This window comes from Strongylocentrotus purpuratus, unplaced genomic scaffold (genome assembly GCF_000002235.5).
Source record: "Strongylocentrotus purpuratus isolate Spur 01 unplaced genomic scaffold, Spur_5.0 spur5_scaffold_4, whole genome shotgun sequence".
NCBI classification, from domain to species: domain Eukaryota; kingdom Metazoa; phylum Echinodermata; class Echinoidea; order Camarodonta; family Strongylocentrotidae; genus Strongylocentrotus; species Strongylocentrotus purpuratus.
The window spans coordinates 31,514,229-31,527,479 of NW_022145610.1; the positions used below are offsets into that span (position 1 = coordinate 31,514,229).

At 38.9% G+C, this 13,251-nt stretch overlaps 1 protein-coding gene across 1 annotated transcript in view; it reads right to left on the reverse strand.

The window, feature by feature from the left end:
- Positions 1-13,251, reverse strand: part of LOC105443707 (centromere-associated protein E) — a 45,693-nt gene that overhangs the window by 22,315 nt on the left and 10,127 nt on the right. The window contains 11 exon segments of the mRNA XM_030997604.1: positions 1,363-1,497; positions 2,090-2,227; positions 3,529-3,674; positions 4,128-5,360; positions 6,387-6,589; positions 8,779-8,971; positions 9,609-9,785; positions 10,436-10,555; positions 11,583-11,846; positions 12,253-12,312; positions 12,955-13,104. Of these exon segments, the coding sequence (XP_030853464.1) occupies positions 1,363-1,497; positions 2,090-2,227; positions 3,529-3,674; positions 4,128-5,360; positions 6,387-6,589; positions 8,779-8,971; positions 9,609-9,785; positions 10,436-10,555; positions 11,583-11,846; positions 12,253-12,312; positions 12,955-13,104 (2,819 nt within the window).

A 13,251-nucleotide genomic window follows, 5' to 3' on the forward strand; every position in this document is an offset into this window, starting at 1 on the left:
CGCCGTTCAGATGCGGTATACTGGTAACGTTTTGTACAATGTATCTCTAGAGATACTTGTACATTACAGGCGTCTCATTTGTTTGTGTGAACGGTGTAAAGCAGAACATATAGCGAATGTTGTATGGCAAAATGGAATTATGGGCCTTATTTAGAATGATAACTCATTATCAAATAGTACTTGAACAGAATTTATAGGTATAGACCTGTTCCAGTCATGCGCTTGCATTGTGAAAGAAACGTTGTGGAATCAATCAGAAAAGGTTGATCATCTAGCATATAAGTATTGGTGTCTACTGCAAGGTTCTTGAATCATCAAAATGATAAGAAATTTGGCCCAGTCTTGGTAAAGTTACAAGCACTGTACACAGAAAGATGTATATGGGACTACGCAATATCTATCTAGTCCAGATAGATATGATAATTCACCAAATACAACTAGTAGGCAAAATTTGTATCATCATGTATTAGTCAAAATATATTCTTTCACATGACAGGTAATAGAGCTTCCATTTCATTTTTTCAGAGGGGGGCATTTCCGAAACTGGTCTATACCTTTTACTTAGAGCACATTGTTAGTGTTCCAGTTTGAGAAGAGGCTAATTGGACTCTTGATCAGGGACGGTCACTGCACGTGTCAGTCTGACATCACTTCAATCCAGAGTCAACTGGGTTCATTCTTTACAAAACGGACGGCTTACTATTCCAACCCCAATCAGGAAGAGTTTGTACAATACAATTGGTTTATTTGAGAGTGAGTGAAAAACAAAGTTCCTCCTCTAAAAATAAAGGTTGTAATCACAGCAAAGAGGTGCTGTGATTTTAAAGGGAGAGGGTTGTCAGTTTCCATGAGCAGAAGTTCATAATTTGCTGACATCAGAATTGGTGGAAATACCATTAATGGTCTGCACACAGCAACTTGTAGGCCAATTCAGAAATACTCTGTAGTCTCTCTGAGAGTCTTTGGGTGATGCAAATGGGGATTTACCATATGGGAAAAAGGCAGGGCAGTACATGGAGCAGCCTGTTGGTCATAGAACGGAAGGCTAATCCTGGTGATTGCCAACACCTGTTATTGGGTAAACACCCAAATTGAACGGTGTCCGTTAAATTCCACATGAGAGCCCACTTCTATGTTTCTTTAAAGGCCGTTTGTACTAGTTTGGCTAGAAGGGATTAGAACACCCAGCAAGGTCACTGGCAGGTGGTTATCTCATCAACTCGGCTCTCAATTAACATAAGAAAAAGAGGATCATGGGGGACCAATGGTCACCGCTTTGGCATTATTTTCTATATAGAGGGAGCAAGTACCTACAAGTAGTACAGTGGGCCTTTAATAGGCTATAGGAATACCAGTACTTACATTTTGATGATGTCAGATGATGCATCTGTTCTCATCTCAAGTTCTTTCTTGGTCTCTTCCAGCTTAGAATGCAACTGGTTCCTTTCTTCACTCAGAGCTTCACACAGTGTTAATGACTCCATCAGTTCTCCTTTCCTGTATACATCATATTAAAAGACCATGAACAAGATAATCATTAATAGTTAACTACTTAATTGACAACAGTGTGTTGATGCAAGTTTTGATCGTACATTTTTGTTAAAAAAGCCAGAATGCTGATAAGAAAGACTTGCTAAACTGTGATTTTAACAAAGAAATGATAGCAAGCATTCTTTTTCGTTAAAGGCAGCATAATTGTTCAAGATTTTTACTCTAATGACAACGGTCTCACTTACTGATAATACTGACTAATTTTAAAAAGCTGGTAGCTCCATGTAAAAAATTTGCAATTGGTCACAACTCTAAGAGGTCAATTGTAAGTTCCAATTTCTAAATTAATGATTTTGAGAGATTGAAAAGTTATATTACAATTATGTCTCATTGTGTAGTAAGTGCTTCAGAGGCTTTCCAGCAAAGTGTAAAGTGATATCAACTAAAAGTGTAAGAGTTTACAGAAACTTTATTATGTCCAAAAACAACAAGCCATTTTTGTTGGAAGAAAACGGTTAGAGTTTATAAACATCAAAAAGATTTAGATAGAGTAACATGATGTTACATGAAGTTTCACTAACAGGAATAAAGCACTTACAATTTATCTACATCCGGATGATGTGTCTGCGTGGCTTGAGCAGCATCTGGGATGGTCTCATCCAGTTTGGTCTGCAGCTGGTCCTTCTCTTCTTGGAGAGCATCGCACAGAGCTGATGACATCTCCAGTTCAGCTCTCCTAATACGAGGAATCCCAGAAAGGAAATACAGTGAAAATTGTACATAAAAACTACTATGCAAGCGAGACAAGTAGTCTTTGGCTGCGTTCATGCTTAAATTTTGAAGGCAGAATGAGCGATCTGAAACGCTCATCGTAAACGCTCATCGTGATCGCAGTTCCACGATGTAGTGTTCATGCTTACTTCTCTGGCTCCCCAGGCAATTCTTCGTGTGTGGCCTTAATTGGTCTTCCAGCTGGATTCGCAAACCTTCACTGTGCATGCTACGTAGACCCACTAGAGGTCAGTGCGTTGACCCCATTTAAACGCGTTTACAAAGTGTAAACGCATCTTTTTGTGAGTTTACGATCGGCGATCGTGATCGCCGTTTTTCGGTGATTCTACAAAAGTGAGCTAAGACGCAACCGTGTTTTAAACTAAACGCGTAACAGATGCCTGATTCTGGCCGTCAAAATCAAGCATGAACGCGCCCTTAGTAGACACGGAATGCTCCCCAGGGAGTGGGAAATGTGCATACATTGTGTGTGGGTAAGCCTGAATCCGATGACTGGGGTAATAGTATATCTGTAAAGCGCTTAGGCACATCGTTGTATCAATGTATTGGGCAAAAGCGGAATATTATTATTATCATTAACGGATCTTTAATATAAACACATAATAAGAAAAATTTCAAATATGAGAAACAGAACATGTGGTCTTTATGGACAGTCAACAGTCATTGCAGGTTTGTCAGTGTCATCCAGAATAAATTTCACAAGCAATTGTTAACATTGAATTAAATTCAGGTTTATGGGATGAAATCTAGTCCCAGTGGTTGTATGCCCTTTAGACAAGTTGTCAATACAACCTTTGTAATTATTATTATTAATACTATATATTCAGCAAAACAAAGTGTATACAAAAGAATTACATAGAAAACAATGGATAAAAATCATTAAAAAAACACCATTGTGAATCCCATGAGCATTTACAAGTTGCCAGGAATAAGTTCATTTGTATGAGCACTGGTACTTAAGTTGCCAGTCAGTCAAATGATTGGATCAACGTCGGTAATCCACTGTCTCATTCTTCTTCTCTTTTCCGTAATTTAAGGGAAATTACCTGTCTTGCCACCTTCAAAAGATCCCTCAAAACTCACCTTTTTCCCCAATGATCTATGTGATATGCTTCATGTACTGTACATTTTTGTCCTCTTTTCTTATATTTGTATTTGTAAGCGCTATGGTACTTTTTGTTCTTAGCGCTCCTAAATATTTGATATATTATTTGTGATATTGATGGAGTGATTTGGCAGACTTACATTACGAGAATCTCTTCTGGCTCCTCGACTTGGACTTGATTGATGTCTTTGGTCTGTAGCTCCTCCAGCCTGTCCTTGAGGGCAGCATTCTCTTCTGTCAGCGTCTCGAGAACAACTTGCATCTCTCTAACTTGATCACTCTGTACCTAGAATGAAATTTCATTGAAGAGTTTATAGGTAACACTGAATGCTGACATTTTTAGGCTGAATTGCAATAATTCTACAATAAAAGAGAATTTGATTGATAAAATATTTCTACTTAGACAGTAATTTCTAAGATTGATAACATAGTTCTAGGACAGTAAAATTACAAGAAAATTGTTAGATAGTTGGCCTAATATTAAATGACTAAGCTATGAAGTCTAGTCTAATATTAACCATGTGAAAATGTTAAATCTGTTACAATGATAGAAGTGTACACAACAATTATCTAGGAGATAACATAGGAATAAATAAAAACAATATATTAGGGTTTTAAAGACATAATGGTATCTGAATTCTGTGAGGATTCATAGAGAACGTTTCAAAACAGGGATATATTTATATGCATTTTGGACAGAGATTAAAACAAATTAATAGGAGAGTCTTTTTGCTAGTACCTCTTCCAATCTACTTCTTAGTTCTGCATTTTCCTGTTGAGAGGACTCCAACGTGGCCTTGATATCATTTAGCTCACTGGAAGGCATCTCCTCTGATCTCCTTTCCAAGGTCTCTTTCTCTCCCCTGGACATCTCCAATGCAGCTTGCAGCTCAGTCAGATCAGCAGCCTGCTTCTCCAGGGTAGCCAGCGCCTCGTTCAGTCTGGTTGTGTCCCTTTCCTCATATTGCTCCTTGAGAGAATGGAGTTCCCTGGATGCTGACTCGAGCTCTGTACGTAGCTGGCTGTTCTCGCTGATATGCACCTCTCCAAAGGCTTCTCTTTCCTGATTGGCAGAGTCCAATGCAGCTTGTAGGACGGCGAGTTCCTTGTGGCTCTTCTCAAGTGTTGTCATCGCTTCGGTAAGTGCGTCTGTTTCCATGCTACCCAGCCTTGACTTTATATCTGCATTCTCTGCATTGGCCAAGTCCAGGGCAGCCTGCAACTCCATCAGCTGCTTGTTCTGTACATCTGCCAAGTGGCTTTTCAGCTCTTCATTTTCCAGGTTTGCAGCGTCCAGTACAGCCTGCGTCTCCATCAGCTGTTCATTCTGTACCTGTGTCATGTGGTTTTTCAGTACCTCAATCTCCAAGTTTGCAGTGTTCAGGGCATCCTGTAACTCCATCAGCTGCTTGTTCTGTTGTTCTGCCATGAGGGACTTCAGTTCTGCATTCTCCAAGTTTGCAGAGCCCAGTGCAGCCTGTATCTCTGTCTGCTGCTCCTTCTCTATCTCAGCCATGCGGGACATAAGTTCTGCATTCGCCAAGTTTGCAGTGTCCAGTGCAGCTTGCAGCTCCATCAGTTCCTTGTTCTGGCTCTCTGAAACGTGGTTTTTCAGTACCTCAATCTCCAAGTTTGCAGCGTTCAGGGCATCTTGCATCCCTGTCTGCTGCCCCTCTTGTATCTCAGCCATGCGGGACTTCAGTTCTGCCTTCTCCAAGTTTGCAGAGTCTAGTGCAGCTTGCAGCTCCATCAGTTCCTTGTTCTGGCTCTCTGAAATGTGGCTCTTCAGTTCTTCTTTCTCCAAGTTTGCAGAGTCCAGAGCAGCCTGCATCTCTGCTTCCCTGGCTTGCCTCTCTAGGACATCACTTTCCTTTCCTTCAAGCATCTCCTTCAAGGTCTTAATTTCTTCCTGAGCAGACTCGAGGGAAGCTGTCATCCCAAGTACTTGATCCTCAGAGGGGGATGCAACCGCCTGTCAGACAAAGATAGCGTAATGGAAATTACTAAGTGGTACAATATACAATGATGCATGCGCATGAGTTCATTATATGATCTATCCGCACTCGAGTTGAGTCTGTGTGTATCTATCTGTGAATATAGATACACACATCCTCAACAAGGGCGGATAGATCGTATAATGAATGAATGAAGACATGCATCATTTGTTTTATACTACAAAACTCCTAGATCCTTGTTATTTGATGTAAAAAGAATTCATTCAAGATTGATTCGTGACAGTCTCAAGTTTAATAGGCTTAATTTAGTGCGCACACATAGATAAGCACACTTACCTCTAAGAATAGGCCGATGCTCACACAGTACGAGCGCTTTTACCTCTATGCGTGGGATAGTACTGGAAACTATTGCATGCTTTTTCTTGAAAAACGTGGGATAGTCTCAGTAAACGAATCACACATGTATGACCGGGCATGACCAATCATTTGATTAGGATTTGGAAGTGAGTTGTATAATACTAAATGAAACACTTAGGCTTGTTCAAACCACTATGATTATCTTGCCCCAACGGTTGCTGACAACCACAGTATATCATGACATGGGAACGAGGCATCTGCATTTACCATACATGTAAAGGATCACTTTGATGGTATTGTTAATACTGAGTGGGTCAAATTCAAGAAATAATGAATAAAAAAGGCTTTAAGCATACTGTAAAACCGTACCTACATAAATAAACTTTCAATTTTATTTTTATAAAGGCTATTTATTTACATATACATATATATGGATCCGGGCTAACTCGGACCCGGGACAACTTGGCCCCGCTGCAAAAACAGTCATTTTTTGGTCATTTTTACCTAACCCTAACCCTAAACCGAGTTGTCCCCGGGTCCGAGTTAGTCTGACTCCAAATATATATATGAATCTTTGTATCATGATATACAGAAATGTGTAGTAAACCCAACTTTTTTGGGGGGTGGGGGGGGGGGGGGGTGCGAGATTTACTTTTTTCAATTTATAAAATGAAGCTTCACCATACCTCTGTCTGACAAGCCATTTCTTTGTTGTATTCTTCTAATGTGAAAGTGTACACATCATCATCCCCAAAGTGTACACTGGCTCTCCTGCGCTTGTTCTTCCTCGAGTAGGCGACATCTAGATCCGGTAAGTCAGCGTCCAGGCCTTCATTACCGAAGTTAGGGACTGCTGCTCTGAAGGCCTCTGCATTTTCATCATTGAATTCTGCAGAGAAAAAGCATTGGAAAAGAGTTGATTAATTGATAATTAAGGAAGTTCACTGTGATAATTTATTCTAAGTACGGTACATGTAGTATATCGAAGGGTCAATGACACAAAGACATAACTCCATTTTGGCCATTATGAGAAAAAGTGGTTTATGTGTCACTGAGCACTTGGGCCTTAATTCTATGTTTCACTAGCCATGACTTCAATTGGGGTGTTGGGTGGAGTTAAGTCTTTGTGTTTCCTGAACATTTTGATATAAAATACTTATTTTGGCAAAATAGTTACGTCTATGTGTCACTGAACCCTCGATATATACATATTTAGAATTTGCAGTAGTGCAGCAAGAAAATTGGAACTTACAATGTAGGAAGTCACATTTGACAGTCACTCACATAATTAAACAAATAATCATTAAATGAGCTGGAAAATACAACATAAATGAAATTACTAAGTTTCTTGGCAAAGCAGTTGAACTCACTTTAATTTGCATTGAGTCAACAGCAATAGTTTTTCTTCCGCATTTCATTTGACTGATAAGAACATGTCGAAAACAAACTCTTAATTCTGATTGAAAACAATGCTTCTTCAAAAACAGCATAACTGATTTTATTTTCACTTTCAACTGGCTTTATTCAATTAAAATCATCACAATTTCATTAATCTTTTCAACTGCTTGCTGAATTATCAAGATTCTACTCTTTTATAAGCATTTGGCACAACAAATATTTATTGAACAATCATTGTAAAATAATTAACAAATTTGGGTTAGTAAATGAACAGCAAATGACACAAGTATTAGACAAATATGACATAAAACACATTTGAAAATAGGTTCCCAAATTATTTTTTGCTATATTTCAAAGCTTTCGCCCTTGTCGTTGGTATGTTAGAAGTCGTCAAATGATAAAGGAACATGCATGAGATCGCATTCTAAATGATTGGCTAGTTGGCTATATGTGCGAACTATCAAGCTGGGTATGTATCAAGAGAAACTACACTAAACTACCTACAACATTTATATCAATCTTTAATCCTTCAAATTTCAGATGTGTTGCTCATGCAATCAAATGACTACATGTAATAGCCAAAAAACAAAGAAGAAATAATCTACACAATTTGAATCTCAGAAGAATCCCCCCTTTTATAGACAAATTTACCATTACAGCATGCACTGCACAAATAACTACAACAGGTAAGCAGCACACACATGCATTATTCTCGTATCATAAAGAGTTACTTACCAAAGGGAAAAAATGAAGTTAATGATAGTGCATGAACGCAGTGTTTCAGATAAGGAGATAAAATGATCATGATGAGAATTAAAACATGAAAATTATAAAATAATACATGTTTGAATAAACCCCGAAGGGCATCAACTCTATAACAAAGAATATGAGTTAACAAGTTAACTACCCTCTGGCTCTAGAAGATGATATAGTGATGTTTGTTTAATAATTCAACATTCAATAAATCATGCTTTAATTAATTCTGAATGAAGTCAAAGGAAACCTCACCCCAAGAAATAACTTTCTTTATTCTGAGAGGTTTATTGCATTCTTGCCCATCAATCTATAAGATTTCCTACCAAAGTGTATGAGAGAGATATACAGCAAGATGTTCTTAGCATAATGTTTTGTACAGTTCCTCAGCACGAAATGAGGAAAATGGCTGCGCCCATGTCATGCTAATTAGCATTACATCATGCCAAGAACATCTTCAATTATATATCTTTTGGTTCTCACCTTTTTATAAGGCATATTGTACATCAATAGGCAGGAATAAATCTCATCTCTCAGATTATATACACTTATTCTTAGGGATGCAGTTTGCTTTACATGAATGTGCATTACACCTGTTAATCATGATTCATGACTACGGGTTAAAGAGGTACTCTGGTCTTTCAGCTGCCATGCACAGCACAATGGTAACTGGTGTGTTATGGATGGATTCTTGGTACACAAAGATGATGAGGCCATGATGTTCAAAATCAAATGATTTAATTTAACGATTTAATTAAAAATTCAGAGCATTATTTCAAGAATAACATTTTTGTTTAATCTGATGATGCTGAAGCTCAGTGTGCAAACCTCAGTCTAATTTAACTCGTAACTTTCGAGTTAACAATGAACAGTGCCAATTAATTTGTTATGTACCTATCCGCATTTTTCTTTCTGCCAGATACTTACCGTCACTGCTGATGCTGCTTACAGATCCACTTGACATGGAGATGAATGGATCCACCGATGCGTCTAGGAGCGATGAGAGGGAAGCGTCAGAGGCTTCCAAGATGGGGCTCTTCTGGGCTCTCAGCAAGGCAGGGCGTGGTGGTAATAGGAGGGGCTGTAGCTGCATGCCGGGGCACCATGTCTCACGTCGGGGCTGCATGCCACGGGAATGAAGAAAGAAGGGAGAACGGGGAAAAAAAAATTAAATTTTGGGGGCTACTTTTCAAGCTTGCTTGCATGAAAATAGCACTCTTTAATTTGTTGTGCATTGAACTCTATGCACATTTTTTTTTTTTTTTTTTTTTTTTTTTTTTGGGGGGGGGGGGGGGGGGGCTCTTTTGGGCGTTTTGGGGGCAAATTTGACCTGAGCCCCTGTGTATTCTTTTCCCTGGAGAACAATCAAGATAGATTTGGGTATGCTGCCTTTCTAAATAATACATACATCAAAATGTAATATGCTATGGAACATGCAATGGCAATCACTCCTATGCCAATAATAGGAAATAGTAAACAGAAATATGTTGCAAAATCATCAAATAAAAATATTAACGTCACATCTGACATGAAATGACAAGAAATTGTTGCAGTTTAGAAATCCATTTTGAAAACATACTTTTTAAAATGTGGTCAATATACCTTTTTTAATCTATTGCCTAATCATGGGTGATAGCAAGAACTAAACAGACAAAAAATTCCTGGTCTAGTCCTGTTCCGGTCTTTTCCCTATCAGCGCTACATGTATATAGAGTTATAAAGAGTGATCTGCTGATCTGCAGCTTGTTGTGACTGACCTTTCTCTTGAGTTGTTTCTTGGGGGTTGCCCCACCCTTGGAGACGACCACCATGTTGTTGAAGTAATCCATCTTCTCCTGCATCTCCTTCATCACCTCCTTCTTCATCCTCTCCCTCTCCTGGCTCAAGAGGGCCTCCTTATCCTCATCGGTCAGTGCTAGTGGAGGAGCCTGGGACTATGGTTGAAAGAAATATCCAGAAGAAAAATAGATATCACTGGTCTCAGTTTCCTCCATCTGTAGTCTGAGCATCAACACTCAACTCATTCAAATATACACTGGACAAACACTGGTCCTCCATGCAGGCATCAGAATCTTCCATAAATGTCCACCCACCACAAATGCAAAAACATGTACCGGTAAGTCAGTTTCAATTGGAAGATTTATTACTCAAAGAAACAACCAGAAGTTTCAATGAGTTTTAACTACCTTTCATTTCTGTACACAAATGACATGATGATATTCTCATGTGTCACACAATGTATAATTCAATGTCTCATGGCCCTTGCTTTCAAAATTAGTGTCCTAGCTACCATGGATTGGCAGGGGAAAAAAATGAATTTCTGATTATAATTTGGTATAAAACGCATTGATGACATAGTCCTGCCAAAGTTACATGTATCTGAGATTACGAATTCAAGGAGTTTAATTCAGTGAAAATAAAATGAGTGAACAATCATACAGTGGGATTCGCAACATTCCTCACTTTTACTGCCTCACTGCTAAAACCCCCTAAATACTATGTGCTTCATATCAGCATTGGGTTCATGATTCTAAGAGCTATTTTTGTGCTTGTATAAACAATGCTTTAGTTTCCCTGGTCTTACCCCTTCTAATTTTTTCTTCAGGCTCTGGATCTCTTTCTTCATCCTCTGCATAAGGGCCTCGTCGGACAAGATTTCGTTCATCACAGGCTTGTTCTTGATTGACTTTGCCCGCGTGGCAAACTGTAGAGAGAGAATGCACAGAGACATGGTAATAATAATAATAATAATATTCTGTGTTTATTTAGCGCTCAATTCATTGATCCGACGATGTGCCTAAGCGCTTTACAGATATATTATTACCCGTCATCAGATTCAGGCTCACCCACACACAATGTATGCACATTTTCCACTCCCGGGGGAGCATTCCAGCCAGTCGCCATTTTACAAGCGCACACTTGCTCGTCCAACCACATGAACGTTCGCATCCTACCGGGTACCCATTTAACACCTGGGTGGAGAGTAGCAAGTGCAGGTAAATATCTTGCCAAAGGATATTAGTCAGGATTCTAACCCTCGACCTTCGCATCTCCAGTCAAGCGCCTTAAACCAATCGACCAGTTGCTAACATCTATAAAAACAAATTTAAAGACTCTAGTAGAACCCAGTTCAAACTGAGTCATGTCCTGTAGATGGTGACATTGAAGGTCAGTCCCTGGGTGTTAAAGGGATCGTTTCACAATGTTAAATCTGAGATGCACGGCCCTACGTGTAATCAGTGTCTGTGATATGGTGTAATATTGAAACCCTAAAAAATTGCGCTTCAAAATGATCAAGAAGTCCCTCAAAAAAGTAAAAAATCTTTGAGTAACCGGTTTTACCATACTTGTTTTTCCCAATTGACTGTAGTGTTATGAAAACCGTTTGGCAAATGCAAAATTTGATTTCGATTTTCAATCATTAATATCTTGATAATCAGACAAGCGATCGGCTTGTAAAAGTCATGGGGTGCCTGACTGACCTAAAGGTTTATAATTATCATTGCAGCATGAGATAAATCAAGGATTTTTTAAAGGATCTAAGAAGAAGTTACCGGATCGCTTTAATATACCATTTTTTCACCGGGGATACCAAATGGTCCTACTGAAAGCTTGTGAATACTCATTCCCCATGGAAACCTATACAGAACGTCAGATTCTTTCCTAAATAACCTCAATGTTTCTTCTCTACAAACTTATCAAATCAATCCCTAATCCTGAATTAGACTCACTTGAAGAGTGGACAGCGTCTGTTCCAACGAGGCTGACGTGATGGTGCAGATGATGGCTGTCTTGGCGTTGCCGCCCAACGACGAGGAAAGGATCCGGGTGAGTTTGGAGTCACGAAATGGCACGAATTCTGCTCCGGAAGCCAGGCGATTGATTACCGTCCCAAGCACAAAGAGAGACTGGTTTATATTGCAGGATTCCTTCAATCTGGCGCCCTCTGCTTTCGTTTCGTTGGCGCGTTCTGACCCGGCAAGGTCAACCAAGTTCTGAGAGTTTGATAAAGAAAAAAATGTTACGATTTCACCTCACCTTCGGTATATCAATGTGCATCTAACAACCACACAGCCACCATGGCCATTGAATGTTCTCATCCTTGAGTCATAAAAGTGCAACTTCTTGTGGGGTACTTAATATTTTTGTAGCTTATTAGTTTCTTATGATGAAAATAATCTACAACCCCCAAAGAGTGAGTGGAGAACAGAAACATCTTCTCATGAATATCCTTTTTGGAGGAGAATCAGTTCTTCAATGAAAACTTGCTTGGGTTGAAGCATAACGATCAGAGAAACATACAAGTAGGAAGGGGAAAAGGTGTGTCCGATGGGCCACCGATTCAAAATATGTGATGGGGTTGTAGGTCAAATAAGGTTAAGAACTACTGTTAATACTTACCAGGTGAGAAACCTTGACAGCACATTCACCTACTTCCTTTCTCCCTCTTGACTCAATGATCTGGGGGAAGAAAATCAATGAATTTGAAGATACCCTATCCGAATCAGCCCTGTCGAAAATCTTTTCAAATGGATGTGAGAATGACCTTTTAATTACAGTGCCACAATACTGTTGTGGCACTGTGGAAACGTAATTATTGACAAATCACGTGACAAGATTTATATCCATTCCTCCTTAACTTATTCAATCCATCTTCCTAAACCAAGGTATTTAATACAAATGAAGCAATGTTGATATCCTTGAATTTTACAGAGTTTTTTCTTGAATCCCTGCATTAACGAGAGCTTATAACTTTCAGAGAACATGCTGTAGATGTAGTATGCATGTTGATCAGAAACAAAGTAAATAATTACATGGGTATTTCCCAAACAGAACAAACTACTCCAAGAGGAAACAGTATTTTCACCTGGCCTGACAAATAAGGTTCTTAGAGCTTTTATGTTTCAAAGTTACCTGAGTGAGGAAAGATTACTATTCTAGCCTTTTTACAACATTTAATTCCACGGTTGTGACTAAAACTGTGTATCGCCTTTAACCATGTAAATAAAGACAGCTAAAGACAGCTTACCAACATGATGTTTGTACAAATTACTTGATTTAAAAAATAAAAATAAAAATAAAATTTTATTTAAGACAGCTTACCATGCAAAATATGGTGTGGGAGCGACTGCTGTGTTCGTTCATATTGGTTCTCCCAACATGGCGTCTGGCGTCTCCTTTCCTCAAGAGGTTCAGAATCTGAATAGAGCTAGTACACACCTCCTCGGTCAGGTTACTCACATAGACACGCTCCTGGCATCATGAAAGACAAATACAAAAAGAAAAAAACATAGCCCATAAACAGCAGCTCATTCAATTCATCATCATTGTTTAAAAGGGGTTAACCATTAAAGAAGACAAAAATTGTGCAGAATGCAAAGTACTAGTAAAATTACACCA